A 19,457-nucleotide genomic window follows, 5' to 3' on the forward strand; every position below is an offset into this window, starting at 1 on the left:
ATATATACACATATATACACACATATATATATATATATATATATATATATACATTTATTTATATATATATATATATACATATATACACACACATATATATATATATATATATATATACACACACACACTGCATGGTGCAAGTGACCCACTTGCGGCACAATCCCATATGACCCATGATGTGTAAGAGGGAATAAAGCACATGGATTCAGATATTGTGAGTTCAGTTTCAGGCCTCCTTCGTATGTGGACATAAGCCAGATGTGTGCATTTCTAAACCATTTCTAAATGCAAGAGTATGTGGACAGATCATCTGTTAATGCGACCTGTGCGTCCTTAAAATGAGACAGCGGAGAATGTTATTACACATTTACACTGTTTATGATCACATGACTTGCTTTCAACCTGTGCTGTGGGGGATGACGGCTAAAACCAGTGGACTAAGCTGATATTCCATCATGCTTTTGGGAAATATTGCTAAGTTTTCACAGTGACACACTGTCACTCCCCATGCTTGTCAATTGTTGACTTGAACGAGCAGGCGCACGTGTGCCCTTGTTGAGTTTCCATGGCAACTGTACACACAGAGAGACGTTTGAAGCTAATGTATGCTTGTATAATTTACGCAGCTGTTTTAAGTTACTTAAGTTTTAGTTTTGTAGGTGAGCAGCTCTGTCGTAGCATTTACCAAGGTAAGTTGGTTAAGTTAAGTTAATCCGTTAATACGGGTGAACTTTCTATCTGTCTGGCATCAGCTGGTCCACTTCAAATGTCTGACGAGGACGAGCAAACTGTCATGTCGGACATAGAGGCTGACGAAAACTCATCTTCCAACGGAGATAAAGAGGAAAAGAAGGTAATTGGTCACAGGGCCCGTAGCCTCAGCGAAGTCTTTTTGTAATGCCTTCAGCGAATGTTGTGTAACACTATTGATAAGATAACAATGACAATACTGGTATTAAGCGCACTCTTGTCAATGGAAACTTGAGCTAACATTAGCCTAAATTAACGTTAGCTTGCAGCCCTGCAAAACAAACTGTTAGCTTATTGAGATCTAATTGAGATATCTTATCTTATTGTCACGGTATGTAAAAAATGGAGGGGCCTAGTTCTGCAGGCCTGCAGGCCCGTAGGTTTAGCCCCTGCAGAATTAAGTGAAGGGAAAGGAATATTATTATTACACAACAGTAAAAAGAAATAAACTATACTATCTAATCCTAAAGCTAGCGTGTTTGATCAAACATATGACCATGATATTACTTGCAATAGAATACTTTAATAATAACTCATTTTGATGACATATTTTCACTCTGTGCTCCACTGGCCCAGGTTTGCCCTTTGACCCAAGAGACTACAAGTGAGGGGCTGTCATTACTGTGCCGGACAGGAAATGGACTCGGACATGCGTTTGTCAAACTGGACCTAAAAGACAAGTAGACACTCAATAAAATCAGCTGCCTCTTGCTTGTAACTTCTAATGTTCTGTTTTCATCGTACAGTACTTTTGTTCTGATTACATCAACCACTCTACACCTCAGGGGACTGACTGACATAGCTGCAGTTAGCAGTTACATTCACCTCCGCTTTCTGGACATATCCAGCAACCATCTCAGTGACCTGTCGCCTCTGGCATCTCTCGTCCATCTGCTTTGGCTGAAGGCAAGGACCTCTTGTTGTTTTACTAAAGTGTTAGTTATCAACCAGTCAAACCGATGCTAAAATCACAAGGCACCTCCTCTTATGCAGGTTGACAATAATGCTGTGGCACATTTCAAAGGACAACCTTTTGCTCAGTTACCCTACCTGCAATGGCTGAGTATGGCAGCAAACCAGCTGATGGACTTGGACGGCCTTGCTGGAGCTGCTTTAGAGAGCCTCACGCTTACAGGTCAGGCCTTTGGTTTTGGACTTTTACACTGACTTTAAATGATACCAGTTAATGGAAACTGAGAAAAAGCGATTCCAATATTACGAAACCTTATTCCTGCTTCGGCTTTTAGCTTTTCCCTTTAGGGGTCACCACAGCAGATATTCTGCCTCCATCTCACCCTATCCCACACGTCCTCATAAAAAAACATATTTGCCAACAACTTTGTTTTGTTAAAATCTATTGAAAAATCTATTACAACATACAACAACAAAAGGTTAAATTCATTAAGACAAAACGTCAATAAAAGGAGTGCTGAAGGAAAGGCAGCTATGGCAGGTGACAGTCAAGTTAGTAAATCACATCCTGCATGGTTACAGGATGTGAAGTGTAGGAAAGCAACCAAATGACCAAAACCATCCAACATCAGGCTGGCCACACTCGCTGCTGTCCCCACAGCACTCAAAGAAAGAACCATGTGTTCGCTTAACCATTTAAGCAAAATAAGCCACAATGGCTGACAGTAAAACAAGAAACAAAATGACAGAAAACTAAATTTTAGATTAAGATTAAGTGAAACAAACTTTTAAAAAAAATGCAGAAATGTATGATGTTGCCCTGTATTACTTTAAGTAATTCTGAACTATGGATTTTTTACAGAGCCCCAGACATGGCATGGGAAAAAAATGTATTTGTGCACACGAAATATAAATATGTGGCCACTAAATAGGTAAAACGTGTGTACAAATAATATAAATAACATTCTCATGAATTACCTGGAGAGCTGCACAAGTAAAGCGAGCGAAGAGGGCTGAAACTTCGGGATGGACAGCGATAGTGTGATTGAGATAGTCTTGTTCTGAAATGACATACTGGGGATTTTATTTGATCTTAATTTGATTGGCTAAATGTTTAATGCAGAATTATAGATTGACCTTGTTGTAACTCCTTTGACAGGTAACAGGATAAAGACAGTGAATGGACTTCAGTGCGGTAGTTTTGCCAACTTGATGACTCTGGAGCTGAGAGGAAACAGCCTTGATAACACTGATGGCATCAACCTTCCCAACCTTCGGAAATTATATCTGGTAATGAAACTTATGTCATATACGAGAACCATCTAAAGCAGTGCTTTTCAGTGATGTACCCCCTGTGAAATATTTCTTCAGCCAAGTAGACCCGAACCAGTGCAAAACATTTGTGGTTGGGAAAAAAAAGGCAAAACAACGGTGGTGCTCCATCAGTCTGAGAGATCGATGCTGATTCCAAAGCTAGTTGTAGTGTCTATGGACAGTGCTCTAAGGTTACAGAGCACATACACATGGTGGTTTGCCATTCAAAATGAATGTTGAGATAAGTTGATCTAATGACATGAAAAAGTGCTTTCTAATAAAGAATAGTACAGACTGAAAGACATATAAGAATTTAGGTAAAATGGTCATTTTTACTGCGTTCATGTGGTCAGCTAAATATAGAGGGAGTGCAGACAAGCGTTCTAAATCTTTTTTAGAATGCTTTCTACTTAGTGCGACTTAGTGTGAGAGGACCAGCATGTTGCTGTGTTACGGCTACAACTAGAGAAGTGATAAGTGTTTACATGGTACAAGGGCATCCAAGCACTGCAACACTGACTAAAGTAGTGTGTAGACTGCAGGGGAGACTATGTAGAAATATAAACCATTGCGTCATTGCCGGCCTATAAACTTTTCAGCCTCACCCTTGTATGTCAACAGCTTGAAAAGGAAATCTAGGCTCTGCGTTCATACAGCGTGAGAATGATTGAACATTGATATTAGTCAAGAGTTGTGTTAGAGCCTCATACATACACACTTTTATCTTTTTGACCTCCATCCAGGCCCAGAATTCAATCAAATGTCTGAAGGGTTTGGCGATGTTGGAGCGCCTTTCTACCCTTCATCTGCGAGACAACCAGTTAGAAACTCTGCAGGGTCTTAGCTCCAACATGAAGTGTCTACAGTACCTCAATGTCAGGTACACTGATGCTGTTTATCGCAGCTGGATACATACATACATGTCAGATCACAGTGACCTGATTGCAAAACACCAAATTAAAAAAGGATATATTTCAGATTAAACATGCTGAACATGTCTGTCTCTCTTTGATAGAGGCAATGCAATCACAGAGGAGAATGCCCTGCAGTATCTCAGGCTTGTGTCAAAAACACTGCGCACTGTGGTGCTCTCCAATAACCCACTGGTTGAAACCACAGACTACAGAGTCAGTGTTCTGATTCATGTGCCTCAGCTGGAACGAATTGACAAAGATCATGTCTCTCCTGAGGAGAGGACTGAGGCCCAGGAGAGAATAAAGGTACAGCTCATAAAGCTTTTATTTCTTTGTGGCACAGTCAAACAGAAACGGCATTTGTCAGATTTTTTTCTAATGGCATGCATGTATTGTGTTTTAGGAAGAGGAAATAACTGAACCATAGGATTGGTAACGATGACAAGAAGAAGGAAGTGTTTGACCTCCTTGACTTACTTCTAGTAAGAGGCGTGGTTGGATGACTGGCGCTGTGTCTGTTTTGCATCTTGTGTGATGCATCATCCATCAATGTGTACAGTAAAATTGATTGTGTCATATTTTTACACGGTTCCAAACTATTATTTACAGCAATAAAACTTAAAAAAAAAATGTATTTGTATTTGTGTGCTTTGATAATCAGTCACAGCAGAGTGACTAAGGAAAAAGTAATAGGCCTGACACAGTGACATGCGGTAAGGTTGCTGTACCAACAATATGATAGCAAGAAAAACAAAATATTATTTATTAATATAAGGTCTAATTCGATTTTTTTTAATTGCAACTGCCTGCTTCAGTGTGTGTGGCACAGTGCCATCAGAGGTGAGGCACAGCTCATTGCTGCCTCACTTCACCGTTCTCCCGTGTATTTGAACAGGAAATGCTTTTGACCATAGAAATGTTGACATCATACAGAAAAATAATTTATATAACAGTAAAGTGAACAAATTGATTTTCTTTTTCATTGATAGTATTTTACTTGTCATGATGACAGGGGAGGCAGTCGATGGCCTGACTTTGCTTCTCAACACTCTTCCCCTGAGTAAGGATGAGATGGCAAAATTGGATGTTTCCTGGTTGGCAGGCTTCCAGCTGCAGATTTAAAGGGACAGTGACACAGTGAATTCATCCAAGAGGGAGCAGGCTGAGGGATCCGGTCAAAATAAGAGCATAATCTCATATTCACAAAACCAAATATGGTATCTATAAGCCATGCCTTATTATTCTTATCTATCTTCTAAATTCCCAAAGTGATCTAAACCCCTAAAATATGTTCCCACATGACATTTGTTTTGTGAGCTGGACCATGAACTTTGTATGACCATATTTCCTGGCTTTATGAATTTGTGATTTTTGTTAGTTAAAACACTTTTATGTGTAAATATTTGTAGAATCTGTGTCTATTGTGTCTATTGTTGCACATTTTCATTTAATGTCACATCAGAGAACCATAACTACAATTCTCCACACTGTGCCACAAAGTGTAGCTTTATAGTTAATCCTAGTTCATGCCTGTATGTAAAATCTGCACTAATGTTAAACAATTTAATGCAATTTTAAAATTAAATTAAGAGTAACTTGAGATAATTAGGCCTTGTTTATCAATTGTTCTTAAGATTTATTTTTTTTTACAAAGCTTTGTTATTTGGGATTTATTGCTTATTGTTAGTTGGGGCAGAAATAAATAATAAACACAAACACAGTTTACAGTAAAACATAAACTAGCTCACTACAGCTTCAGTTCACATCCTGAATCTGTTCAAAGTAACTATTTTTGAGTCTGTTTGTTCTGCAGTGGATGCTGCGGAACCTCCTGCCAGACACCAGCAGGGAGAACAGTCCATGGTGGGGGTGGGTGTGGTCGGTGAGGATCTGGTGAGCCCTTGTTAGGCAGCGCTTGTGTGCAATGTCCTGGATGGGTGGGAGTGGAGTCCCAATGATCCTCTCCGCTGATCTCACCACCCTCTGCAGAGACTTCCAGTCGGAGGCCTTGCAGCTCCCAGACCAGACGGAGATGCCACTGGTCAGCAGGCTCTCGATGGTCCCTCTGTAGAAGGTGGAGAGGATGGGAGGGGGGAGAGACACCCTTCTCATCCGTCGCAGGAAGTGTAGGCGCTGCTGGGCTTTCTTCACCAGGGAGGTGGTGTGAAGTGTCCAGCTGAGGTTCTCTGTGATGTGAACCCCCAGGAACTTGGTACTGCTGACGACCTCCACCGCTGTGCCATTGATGAGAAGTGGTGTGTGGCTGGGACGGGATCTCCTGAAGTCGACGATGATCTCTTTTGTCTTGTCAACATTCAGGAGCAGGTTGTATAGCGAGTATTTCTTGTCTTGTCAACATTCAGGAGCAGGTTGTATAGCGAGTATTTCTTGTTTTCTTTGCTTCATATAACAAATAAATCCATCATAATGAATCGTTTTGTTTTTTGGAGAAAACAAAACATTTGAAAACATCAACATTTTTCAAGATGTTATGACAGTTTATGACCCAAATCAAGAAAATAATCGACTATGAAAATGATCATTAGTTGCAGCCCTACTTTTTTGAATCAACAAACCTAATGCTCTGTATATTTTCAAATTAATATGTAAAAGTGATTAAGGAAGAGGTAGTCATTTGTTATTTTTGATACATGTACCAATGAAACAGTTGGTTCAGAACACATCAACTTTTTTATAGTTTATTTCAAGTAGTCCACCAACACTGACAAACGTAGAAAATAACTTTAAATAAAACATTCAAATCATCAGGACTAAATAAAAAGAAATACAAAAAAGGGGAAAAGATCAGCTAAATGACAACAAATAATAATAATAATGATAATAATTATGATAATAATAATAAATACAAAATTTGATACAGCAAATGTAAAATAGTACAGTAAAATAATTACTTGATAACATGTCATTAAAGACATTACACGTGTGCATAATAATAGTTTTAGCTGCTTCTTTGTTTTGTGAAGGGTTAATGGACGAACACGTCAGAAGTCCTGCGACTGACCACGTCATTGGTGGAACGAGGAAAGGGTGGGCGTGGCCGTTGTGGGAACACATAAGTGCCTCCTCCCTGTCGAGCGCTTCCTCTTCCTCGGCCCAGCTCACGTTGTCCTGTCGCTGACAGCAGTCACACACCTCAAACCGTAGGAAGTAGCCGCTTGACCCTCAAATCAAACATTCACTTTCCCCCTCCAATAAAAACTACAACTGAGAAACAATGGCGAGTTACCACAAACCCGACGAGAAAACTCTGCAGGGCCTGAAAGACATTGGGAACAAGCTCAGGATTCACTCCATCAACGCTACATGCGCCTCCAACTCTGGGTAAGTTATCATCCACTGCTCATATATGTTGTAATTATAGTCGCCTTCACACAACGCTGCAAATGTGTATATATATATATCTGTGTGTGTAAACAGAAAATGCTAAAACAAGTGTCTGTGTGTATGATGCGAGGTTATTGTAGCTGTGTGTGTGCGCTGTGTGCACGTGCTGCAGGTTAGTTATCCTCACGCGGTGGAGAAAATGTAGTTCGTGGTTCTTAGTTAGCTAGTTCGCGTACACAATAGTGCACAAGCTAATAGTTTGTGGGTGTTAAACTTTTCGGACGCTGTCAAATAGAAATGGTACTGTGTGTGTGTGTGCGCGCGCGCGTGTGTTTGGACATATTGCGGTCAGAGAACATTCTAGAATTGATCAGTTACTGGTCAAGTCACCTGCTGTGTCCGTGATATTATTAGCAGCGAGCCTTTTTCTCTTTTTTTTTTTCTTGTTCATTTAACTAAGTAAGTAACGTAAAACACACGCTCACCATATTCATTGGTGAATCTTGTGAACTATCGCGATGCTACAGTGGTTGCGTTTACTTGCAATACAGTTCTACACGTTATTAACAGTTCTACACGTGATTTTGGATAAAAATTTAATCGGATTAGGACATTTTGAAAATGCTGTTTACATGGCAATGTCTTAATGTATTATGTGGTAGATTAAACGCCACGAATTGTCCAACTATCTTAGTTATTCTGAATAATATGCACACTAATAAAGTATTTCATTGTTACACATGCCCGACTTTTTTTTTTTTTACACCATGACTGATGCGTAAACGCTTCCACATAAGAACGGTGCATCTTAACAAAATGTACCTAGATCAGAATTCATGTCACATGTACACACAAACCGCACCTTTGGTTGGCCTTTAGGAAATGTGGGTCACATGTGACCACAAACGTGGTGAGTCGAAGGTCATCCGTGTGGAGTTGCTTCATCTTGAATGTTCCTAGAGGCTTTGTGTTAACCTAACATTTCCTTCATCACTGCAAGTTGAGAAATGAATTACTTTGAGTTGCTTCCTTGTTGCAGCTTTGTTGTGTCTGATCAGTGATTGTTCTGGTTGACCATTGACCCTTCTCTTGTATTCTTTCACAATTACTATCTAGGTCTGTCAACAAGCCAAGTTTTCCAGAGAAATACCAGAAATTCCTGTACTTCAAAATAGGAGTCCTCTAAGTGAACACTGGTTATCTGTCCTGTGGACATCATTAATCAAATTTGTGTATGGACCATTGTGGACAAAGAAATACATAAATTATTATTATTATTTACACAGAACTGATGCTTAATATAATATGATGTTGCTTTATTTTATATTTCCTTTTTGGTTTCTTGTTTCCTTAAGAATATGAACCAGAACTTCATATAGTTTCAGTGAAGGTTCTCAGTCATCCGGGTCATTGTGTTTTCAAATACGTTGAAGCAGGCATCTGGACGTGCTTGAGGCTTTTCAGTTCTTTTTCAGATGATCGAAAACTCTAACATAAAATACCTTGAATTTTCCACCAGTCAGTTGGAAATGAAGAAGACTCATGTATGAAAGAGTCTTCAACCAACTAGAGCAAGTCCAATTGCCTTTATCTACACTTTGATAAAAAGGGCTGTTATTGTGGTGTTAAAAATCACGTGGTCAGATACTAGGGTTTATCAATTTTGGTGAAATATCTACAGTAATTAAAAAAAAAATTTGAGCTCAATATTTACCCTCATATTTGTAAAATTAGATGAAGCTATACTGCATGAGATGTCATCAAAATATAAACTACTATACTGTAATGCAATGATGAGAACTTAAAGTCCCTGTGAAGTAATAGAAAAATATCACTTCTGACTGTCACCCCGCAGAAAAATGCTAATAATAAAGGTGTCACAATCTCAGTTATGAATGGAATATTGACCGAAATGATGCAGCAATCTCAATAGTGATCACAACCTTTGCAAGCATCACTACACGTTAGCTCCTCCCACCATGGCGACTGCTGAACAATGTTCATGTTGTCGAAAAAACTCATGAACTTCATATCGTTACAAATAACATTAAAAAAAACACCTTTTTGCTATAAACCGATATAGTGGTGCAGTGTAGTTGCAGTGACTTAGTGAATGGGATACTGCAGTTAAAGGTGCTGAAAGTTTTTTTTTTTATATATATATCAACACTGTTTGAGAAGGAGTTGAGCTAATTATGACCCCTGTGTCATAAAACCATATTGTGCCTACATTTTTGAATAGACTACTAGAGCGAAACTATTAAGTTTTAACTTAATATTTCTTTACTCACACATGTCAATTTTTTCACATTTTTTTTCGTATTGTCTAACCTATATAGTGTGTGAAGACAGGAAATGCTGAATTTGGCTTTACAAGATCTTTTAAAGATATTGTCTTTTTAATTGACTTTTCTAGGTTTTAAAGTTGTAGACTTTGATTTGAAAATAGTCTGTGAAAACAAGTAATTGTTTGGGCCTAACACATGTTTACTACTGGTACATATTAAATGTACATGTATGTAAATTATCATATACCAGTGTGGTGTTAAATTATGTGTGCACCCTATTGTGAAATTGATATTGTGTCGGGTGTGCACATCGGCAATGTCTTTAAGGTAAGATATGTTGATAAACCAGTCTCTAACTTCCTTGTGACTGAAGGAAATGGACAATTCCTTCAGTCACAAGGAAGTTAGACACATAGATTGTTAGATACATAGATTGTATTGTAGCTGTCAAGACCAAGGCCTTTACTAATGTATTTTATTGCTGCCCTCAACAAAGGATGTCTTTGAGTTTTGACTGAAACCAAGATAAGGGATTACGCCAGGATATGTCATTTGTCCCAGCTGAACTTGGCCTCAAGTTAATTGCATGAAAGCAGGAGCTCAAAATGACAACGGAAATGTGTTAAAACAAGGATTTTTTAATGCTACTGCTCATTCTGTTCAGTCAGCTGTTACTTGAATCAAAAATGAAAGTGATTTACAGTTATCTGATCTTCTGGATGTATTTTACCACAGGTTTATGAGCATTTAATTGTGTAACATAATTGTCATAGTCATTATTACCCTTATATGGTTTTTATGAAGACTGAGTTGTATTGCTGTCAGAGACTTGATCAAAAAGTTTTTCCTACGCAATATTAATGCAGTTGTTTAAAAATTGCCTTTTTGTCACGGACTTTGCAACCTCAGCCATTTTTTAATTAAGTCCCATTGATGTCATCTACACAGTAGTTTTCTTTCAAAATGCCCATTTCTGGACAATGTTTTAGATGATAATAGAAAATGGAACATAATGGAAATAGAAGGGTTTTCAGGTTTACAGGTATAGATTTGGTATTTGGGTGCTTGGTTCCAAAAATTCAGCATTACACATCAGAGTGTGTAGGATTATGTTTTTTGCAGCAGCTTTGTCTTATAGTAAATTGAAGATATGGAAAATCTGAATAAAGGCATAGTTTGACACACTATCTGAACTGTACTTTGGTGATAAATCACCTTCTCTGGCCACAGATCATGCTACATTAAAGAGGAATTCTACAAGTTTGTCAATAACATGAATTGCATGTTCCACAAAATGCATTCCCTTACAGTCACAGTAGGGTGTTGTATTACTATGATTGGTCACTGGGCTGCTCACAGATCTGCATCAAATGTCTCAGGGAAACATTGAGGAGAGTTGTCACTGCAGAGTTCTCCTCGAATTGTATATTTGATTTCTGTGGCGCAGTGGTTGGTAAGATAGGAGCATGTTCCTCTGTTGAAGTTGTGCTCGCCAAACAGATTGGCACAGAATGTGTGTTTTTCTTTTTCTTTTTTAAATGTTATTTTAATAAACTTGTGTTTATTTTTCAGCTGGTTTTCTCTGAACAGAAGGACAATTGGTAAACTAAGCATAGGTTTTTGTTTTGTTTTAACAAAGCATTTAACAGTGGTCATGATGTATGTTTCATATAACCTGGTATGTGCCCAGCATGGTTGACATGATGCCATTTGTTACTTAAACCACACAAACGGGGAAGCAGAGATGCTGTTTGGTAATGTAGGATTTCTAAATGTCTGTTGTGACAATTGGACCACTGTTTTGCAGCATGTAACAATTTCACAAGTTGTGTTTTCTGTTCTAACATTTTTTTTGTGGTGATGTGTTGCAAATTAACCTGTTGACATGAGTTTTTTTTTTTTTTTTTTTAATAAATATTTGTCTCAGGTTAACTAAAACAAAAGGCTTTTAATGACTTGTAACAGGTGGTCTTGTACAAGAAAACCAAGGATTTCTAATTGTAGCAACACATGCATGTTTGGAAGGTCTTGGAGTGTGAATTTTGTTTGAATGTTTTTGTAGTAATCTCCTAATGGCCTCTTTTTTTTTTTTTTCTCCCCCTCTCCACTCTCAGCCACCCAACATCATGCTGCAGTGCAGCTGAGCTCATGTCTGTGCTCTTCTTTCACACCATGCGCTACAAAGCCGATGATCCTCGCAATCAGTGCAATGACCGCTTTGTGCTCTCAAAGGTTGGCATGAATGTTTGGATTTCGGAGAGTTCCTACTGTTTAATGCACATATGTTTTTGGTGACAACAATGTCTTTGTCTGCAGGGCCATGCTGCACCTATCCTTTATGCTGCCTGGGTAGAGGCAGGATTTGTGAAGGAATCTGATCTTCTCAATCTGCGCAAGTTTGACTGTGACCTAGAGGGACATCCCACACCAGTGAGTTTATTAATTCAGGGAAAAAAATATGAAGCCATCACACAATGTGTCTGCGTAGAGTCTCATTCATCCAGGCCTTATTACTTTCTCATCCAAGATGCTTCTCCGGTTCTTCAATGAAGAAGCCTCACATTGTATCTTTAATGCCAGGGATGCACCGATTCGATATAGATACTAGTGTTGGGTCTGATGCTGTACCCGTATTTGTAAAACTACTCTGATACTGTTACACCTGATACCACTTTGCGTAAGTGAGCTGAGCAGGTGTGTGGCAATAAGCGGACGTGTCGTAATGTCCGCAGATTGGAAATACTTTAAAGATGAGCAAAGATGACAGAAGTAGAGCTGACCTGCAACCTGTGCTCTGCTAGAGGAAGAGGTGAAAAGTAGCTCTTTCAACACAATTCATTTTATAAAACATCTACAGAACTAACATGATGCACAGCAAAGGATTTGCCATTAAGTTTTATTAATTTAAATGTAATTCAAGTCTCTCTGTTCCTACACTTTTTAACGAGCAAGTTTGTTTATTTTTGGTGTGCCCTGACCTCTGACATGAAAGCTAGGAATTATCCACGTAAAACACTCGCTTGCCTGCAGTCAGTCAGAGAGGAGAGACAGAGTAGCTGAAGATGGAGATAGGTGAGGGATCGTTGGGCGGAAGGTTTCATTTTAAGAAGCTGAACGACGGAACCAAATCTGGGTGTCACAGCATAATTTACTGTCAATAAAGAGTGATATCTGTGAATCTTTATTTAATTACCTCCCTCTGTCTTCAGAAACTGCAATTTGTTGATGTGGCAACCGGCTCTCTGGGTCAGGGTCTGGGCGCTGCCTGTGGGATGGCCTACACTGGCAAAAACTTTGACAAATCCAGGTGAGTACGTGGCAGAATGCCATCTGCTGTACTCATGAAGAGGGATGAAAGACGTATAATCCAGATTTAATACTTGTACTCTTATATGGGGTCAAGTTAAACATCTTTGCTTAATTTCAGCAGTGTGTTATATTTGTTTTTATTAAACATAATCTTGCTGTACCACTTCTGCTCTTGTTAAATTGCAAGTGGGGCATTACAGGCACCAAGATCTGGTAAACAGATTTAGCACTGAGAGCAAGATACTGTAACTTCACATAATTCACACACACGCACAACACCATCAATAACCACCACAATTAAATGTGATCCTGCCGGTGTGGCTCCACTGACCTTTTTAAATAGACCCGCCTTTCACGCAGGTAGAAGCGCAGGCCTCCTCTAATTTGTGCACATAGTACAGTGTAATTATCATCAAAAAATAAATGTATGGAGTCTTTACAATCCAAAAGTTCAGCACAACCACTGTTGCTTAAAAATATTTTCTAAAGTTCCTCTCACCAGAAAGGACCATGTAGAGCTGTGATGAGGGGTGAAGATGTGATTTATTAAAGCAATACTATGTTTATTTTTTGAAAATTTGAACTGTGGACATTTAATTGGTTTCTAAAATGTATACTATATATATTTTAATTACAAAGCATAATGGCCTTAAATGTCATTTTTTTATTTAATGTCAAATGGCTTTTCTCCTTCATCCTCTTTGTATTTAACGTCGAGGAGACTTAGTATAGTTGGCAATTATTTGGATGAGTTAAATTTCAGCTAAATTTCTTGATCGTACCAGCCCTTTTCTAACGCTATCTGCTTGGTTAAATTATTTACTTGGACACATTGGTAACATTGTTAAATCACTCAATGTTAATGCAATCAAAACTGCTGACCTTCTCCTTTTGTCCATTAAAAACATTCTTAATTATTACTACAGTGCAATGTATGCATCAACAGATGTAAATGCTGTAGTCTGGATTTTAAAGGCCTACAAGATTGACCCATTCCTCTCTGCTTGGTGTTGTAGTTACCGTGTGTACTGCATGCTGGGAGATGGAGAGTGTTCCGAGGGCTCAGTGTGGGAGGCCATGGCCTTTGCCTCTCACTATAAGCTGGACAACCTGGTGGCCATAATGGATGTCAATCGGCTTGGTCAGAGTGAGGCGGCACCGCTGAAGCATGACATGGAGACCTACCGCAAACGTTGTGAAGCTTTTGGGTCAGTACCAACTCATCTAAATCGTGTCTAAATACACTATCAAATGTCAGATGGTGTTCTGTTATTGCATTGTGTGATTAGCATAGCTTGTGGAAAATATACATCGACACGTGTCCCTGAAGCATGCTTACGGCTGCCTTGTAAGCATGGGCTCCACCTGGATTGTGCATGCAAGGAAACCTGCATTTTTCCATCACTGTCTGGGCACCCAGGGGCAAGTTACAGATGCAGGCACAGCCTTTGATTTAGTTACACCGAGTAAGCGCTCCAGCTCAGCAGTAAAAGTAGTGGAGGGACACAAGTTCAGACAATAAGTGCCGAGACCACATTAGACTGTAAGGGAATACATGCTGCATGCATTTGCCACATCTTCATTAAAATGCAGATGAGATGATATACAACCAGCTTATCAAGTGTGCAAGCTGTCCAAAAGTTTATCAGAGACTGTAGGTGCAAGCAGCTGCACACAGCCTTTTTCTTCTGAAGCCTCTGCGCACTTTATGAAAACAAATCAAATCAAAGTGTCCATTGAAACCCAGAACATGGAACCATCTCACCAGCACTCCTGCTTGCGTGTAATGGTAAATGTTTTGTATTTACTATATTGTGCTTTTCTAGTCTTGATGATCACTCAAAGCTGCTTTATGCTACAGTTAATTTTGACATCAGTGATCTGCTGCTTGGTAAGCCTTATTCAAGGTTGGTGACTTATTACCAGTGCCAAGTAGACACAGCTCTGCTAGGAATAGATTTATTCAGGGTGCTGTACTTTGTATTAAAAACATGACACCAGCCACAGCTCCAGAAGCATTATGTGAATGAGATTAATGCTGCGTCATTGAGTGAGGAGAAACTGACCAGAGCTTTTGTTCACTACACAAAGTGAGAAGTGTTGAACCTGTTCAACGAATTGTTTTGGACGGGCCTAGATTTGATGTTTGATATGATCATCACCTGTAGAATTTCTAATGGCCTCATTATGACTAGGCTTTCTGAAATTCCTTTCACAATGTTGACCTTTTTCTGTCGCTGCTCAACATTACTGAAAATTCTTGACATGTTTATTCATAAACATCATTCATCCCTGTAGGTGGAACACATATGTTGTGGATGGACATGATGTGGAGGAGCTGTGCAAAGCTTTCTGGCAGGCTGAGCAGGTCAAAGGCAAACCCACCTGCATTGTTGCCAAGACGTTCAAGGGCAAAGGACTCAAAAGTAAGTGTTTTTGAATATTCTTTCTTTTTTTTTTTTTTCAACTTTTAGTTTAGTTCTCTGAACGCGATTCTCGTTGTTCTGCCTATGGCTATAGATATTGAGGATCTTGACAACTGGCATGGAAAGCCCATCCCTAAGGACAAAGTAGACGGCCTCCTGAATGAGCTGAGGGCTCAGATCCAGGTCCCCAACAAGAGTCTTTGCCCTCAACTGCCCAATGATGACACAGCAGCTGTAGACCAGAGCTTTATCTCCCTGCCCTCACCTCCAGCCTATAAGAAAGGAGACAAGGTTAACCTAGCATTCATACAGCAAATTGTGATTCTGGATTCATTTTCAATGTGTCGTTGGTTTATACCCATTTCCTCTTTGTTCCATCAGATGGCAACAAGACGAGCATATGGTGTCGCCTTGGCCAAGATGGGCCAGGCAAGCCAGAGAGTGGTGGCTCTTGATGGAGACACCAAAAACTCCACTTTCTCAGAGACCTTTAAGAAGGCCTTCCCTGACCGCTACATCGAGTGTTTCATCGCTGAACAGAACATGGTACACAAGACATTTCCTTGACATTTCCTCAGATGCCGTTAGTAATTATAGTATATTATATAATAGTTTATTAGATGTTGGAATAAACACTTGGGGCACCACTGGTGACGAATGGGAATAATATTCAGATATTTAAATCCACTTATAAACCAGTCTGATATAAGAACTAGTGATTACCAATTTGGGCATGAAATTGGTCTAATGCAAAACCATTTAACTAATCAAGAGGGTACACTAAAATCAACATAAGAAGTAGGATTAAATATTGATAATGTCACTTATGGTTGAAATAAATATAAATGTACTGACTTAACCATAAATATCCTTTTATCTAAAGATGTTTAATACAGTCGCGCATATTAAAACTTGCTTCTCTAGAGAGTAGATATTTTACAGGGACAGGTTAACGCACATTAATGAATGTAGTTTAAGTAAGAGATCATACACTCTTGATACTACTATCATTTTAAAAGGTTACTCTAGGTGTCATTATGCATATACTAACTTCAGATAAACACTAGGAATTTGCAGCATGTGGTGGAGAAAGAAAACTTACTATACAAATGATTTAAAGACTACTGTTTAAAAGAGTAACAATGTTAAACGCAGGAACATGATTCATCATATTTAACATTGTTACAAACGTGTATTATTGGTAAGATGTTAAATGATTATTTCGACATGCCCAGATTTCAAGAAAGGTCAATCATAATGGCACTCCACTAGGTGGCAGTGTTACTCCATGAAAGTGTTTTTGGCTTATATAAAAACCCTGTTCTTCCTGTCACAGGCTCGTTATTACTAACAGTAAAATTAAAGCAATTACATGTCTGAAATAACAGTGGAACAGTAATTTTAAGATGAGGAGAAAACATGACCTGATGATTAAATATTCAATTTCAGGGAGTTTGGTTTCCTTTCAACATTCTCTCACTTTTTGATCTGTGATGAAGAATGTAAAGAGTCTTTTGATGATTAGGGGAAGAGTCAGTCTTTTAGATAGTTTTAGATCTTATGCTACATAGAAACAACAAATGTACTGAAAGTTGTGAAAAAAACTACTCCAGACTTCAGGTTCCCATTATTCAGAATAAGCTCCGGAGTCTCATACACACAGTTGCTTGCAGTAACTTGCTCAACATGGGCGTCAGTGATGACATCAACCCCTAATCCATTGCCGTTAGACAAACCCATGTCTTTAATGTCTGTGCTGTTGTAGGTGGGAGTGGCCATTGGCTGTGCCACACGTGACCGCACCGTTGCGTTTGCCAGCACCTTTGCTGCCTTCCTGTCCAGAGCCTACGACCAGATCCGTATGGGAGCCATCTCTCAGTCCAATGTCAACCTGGTCGGATCCCACTGTGGAGTCTCCATTGGTGAGCATTCTTCTCAAGCTTTTAGTTTTCTTTTGGGAAGGCTTGAGTTTGCCCTGAATCTGATCGATTTCATTTTCCTTTCAGGTGAGGACGGACCTTCCCAGATGGCTCTTGAGGACCTAGCCATGTTCCGTGCCATCCCAACATGCACTCTGTTTTACCCCAGTGATGCAGTGTCCACAGAGAGAGCTGTCGAGCTTGCAGCCAACACAAAGGTGCATACCTCGCCTCATAGTAAAGGTTTTCTCGTGCCTCGTCTTCAGTGATGGACATGTGTCCTCTGACTCAATATTTGCAGGGTATCTGTTTCATCCGTACCAGTAGACCAGATACTCAAGTCCTCTACTCTCCAGATGAGAAGTTTGAAGTGGGTGTAGCCAAGGTAACCATCATTTTACACATGTTTGATCCTGTATTGCCAACAAGAGGTAAAAATGAGACGGAATAGTAGAAAAACTGTTGTATTCTTCACCAGGTGGTCCGTCAGTCTGACAAAGATCATGTGACTGTGATTGGGGCAGGTGTCACTCTGCATGAGGCCCTTGCCGCTGCTGATATGCTGGCCAGTGAAGGTGAGTTTACGTTGCCATCTAGTGGAGAGATGTCACAGTTACTCTTGAGTTAAACACAAAATCAGCATCTAAAGCTTTGGAAACTTCACTCCGTGTTTATCAGCAGCTTCTGATTTGACCTAAACATAATTTACCTATTTATTCCTCCAGGAAAGAACATCAGAGTAATTGACCCATTCACCATCAAGCCCCTGGATGCTGCTACCATTCTTACCAGTGCCAGAGCCACAGGAGGACAAATCATCACAGTAGAGGACCACTACAAGGAGGGTGAGTAGTTTTTGGTTTTCATTCACTAATGACTTGGTGTCCCCTCTTAAAATGGTAGTTGGTGATGTTGGTCATAGTCAGTACTGACACACATCTGGTTTCACACCAATGCCAAGAACCAGCGTGAGAAACAGAGACTTGCATTCACTGAAAACATAGCTGCTAGTGGGGACACAAGAAAAATGGATTTTGCCACTCTAACTTTCTAAACATTTTGGCCAACTGAAGAATCTTTTTTTTTTTTTTTTTTTTTTTTTTTTTTTTAATTAAAGGTTGTTAAATGCCATTACTAGATGTCCTTTGGACGATTGGTCTGATGTTACCCAGGCTACTACTCACAAGTTTGGCTAAGCTTTGGCTCTTGCAGTAGGTGCCATGAATGCTTTTAAGTGATACCAGTTGGTCCCTGTATTCAAATGTTAAGGTTTTTGTTTGAGGGTTTTTTTTTGTTCAGGGATTTTTTTTCTTAATCTACCTAGATTCTACTATTAAGAATAAGCATCTCAACGATTATGTCTTAATGCATTCTTGACCCAGATTGTGTGTCTCCTCTGTGCAGGTGGTCTTGGTGAAGCAGTGCTGTCAGCAGTGGGCTCAGAGCCTGGCATCATTGTGAACCGTTTGGCGGTGTCTGGTGTTCCCCGCAGCGGAAAGCCCAACGAGCTGCTCGACCACTTCGGTATCAGCGCCAAGCACATCGCTAACGCCGTGCGTCAAACTTTCGCAAACTGAAGGACTGCTCCCGGTCTCCCTCATTGCTTTGGTGGATCTCATCAACTCTTTGCCTAACTTTCTCACTGGCATGATCTTGTGAATACCATCAATTTCTGTGCACTCTGGTGTCATTATGTGGTCTGTTAACCAAGAGAGATGGCGATAGAGACGTGTGGTCACCGCAGTGTTCTAAACATTCCTCCCTGTATACGCCCTCCAGCACCTTCTTTTCACATGGATTCTGCATCATTCCTTTTTCCGTATCTTGTTTTGAAGTATCTCAAACAGAAGTATCACTGAATACTGTAAATCTCTCTTACCAGCACATTCTGTCAGGCCAACACTGAGTTCTTTCTTTTACACATTCCTGATGGTCATGCCTTCTTTCCTCTATTCTTAACCCTACTTCTAAGAAGCTCTGTTACGGTTTAGTGTTCTAATGTACGAGATGACTTATATTTGTGTTCAGGTGCAGTTGTTAATGCTTAAGCTGAGATAGAAAACTGTTGAGTGAAACGTTTCAAACCAGTTGGAGTTGTTACTGGTCTGTCTAATCTGTCACCCTGTTGTTGAGATGGTGCTGAATTAAAAAAAGAATGAACATAATCCATTTTGTGTTTGTTTGGCTCTTTGCTCTTTAGATCAAAGCGAGTGTCAGTTAATCTAACCCTGCCCACCAAGCCTGTTCTCATGTTGTAATAAAGAATAAAGGTTAACAAAG

General features: G+C 39.5%; 2 protein-coding genes across 2 annotated transcripts; both read left to right on the forward strand.

Annotated features, from left to right (window-relative positions):
* The first annotated feature begins 715 nt into the window (after positions 1 to 715).
* Positions 716 to 5,481, forward strand: lrrc23 (leucine rich repeat containing 23). The gene is made up of 8 exons (XM_058643271.1): positions 716 to 853; positions 1,327 to 1,430; positions 1,536 to 1,656; positions 1,744 to 1,885; positions 2,822 to 2,952; positions 3,720 to 3,856; positions 3,992 to 4,196; positions 4,294 to 5,481. The coding sequence occupies exons 1-8, from the start codon at positions 767 to 769 to the stop codon at positions 4,315 to 4,317; spliced, it is 951 nt and encodes a 316-aa protein (XP_058499254.1). The 5' UTR covers positions 716 to 766; the 3' UTR covers positions 4,318 to 5,481.
* Positions 5,482 to 6,982: 1,501 nt separating this feature from the next.
* Positions 6,983 to 19,342, forward strand: tktb (transketolase b). The gene is made up of 14 exons (XM_058643270.1): positions 6,983 to 7,232; positions 11,638 to 11,755; positions 11,840 to 11,953; positions 12,733 to 12,830; positions 13,849 to 14,040; positions 15,131 to 15,258; positions 15,353 to 15,549; positions 15,640 to 15,804; positions 17,024 to 17,180; positions 17,265 to 17,395; positions 17,479 to 17,562; positions 17,656 to 17,752; positions 17,903 to 18,022; positions 18,582 to 19,342. The coding sequence occupies exons 1-14, from the start codon at positions 7,126 to 7,128 to the stop codon at positions 18,752 to 18,754; spliced, it is 1,881 nt and encodes a 626-aa protein (XP_058499253.1). The 5' UTR covers positions 6,983 to 7,125; the 3' UTR covers positions 18,755 to 19,342.
* Positions 19,343 to 19,457: the final 115 nt, after the last annotated feature.

This window comes from Solea solea, chromosome 11 (genome assembly GCF_958295425.1).
Source record: "Solea solea chromosome 11, fSolSol10.1, whole genome shotgun sequence".
Lineage (NCBI taxonomy): Eukaryota > Metazoa > Chordata > Actinopteri > Pleuronectiformes > Soleidae > Solea > Solea solea.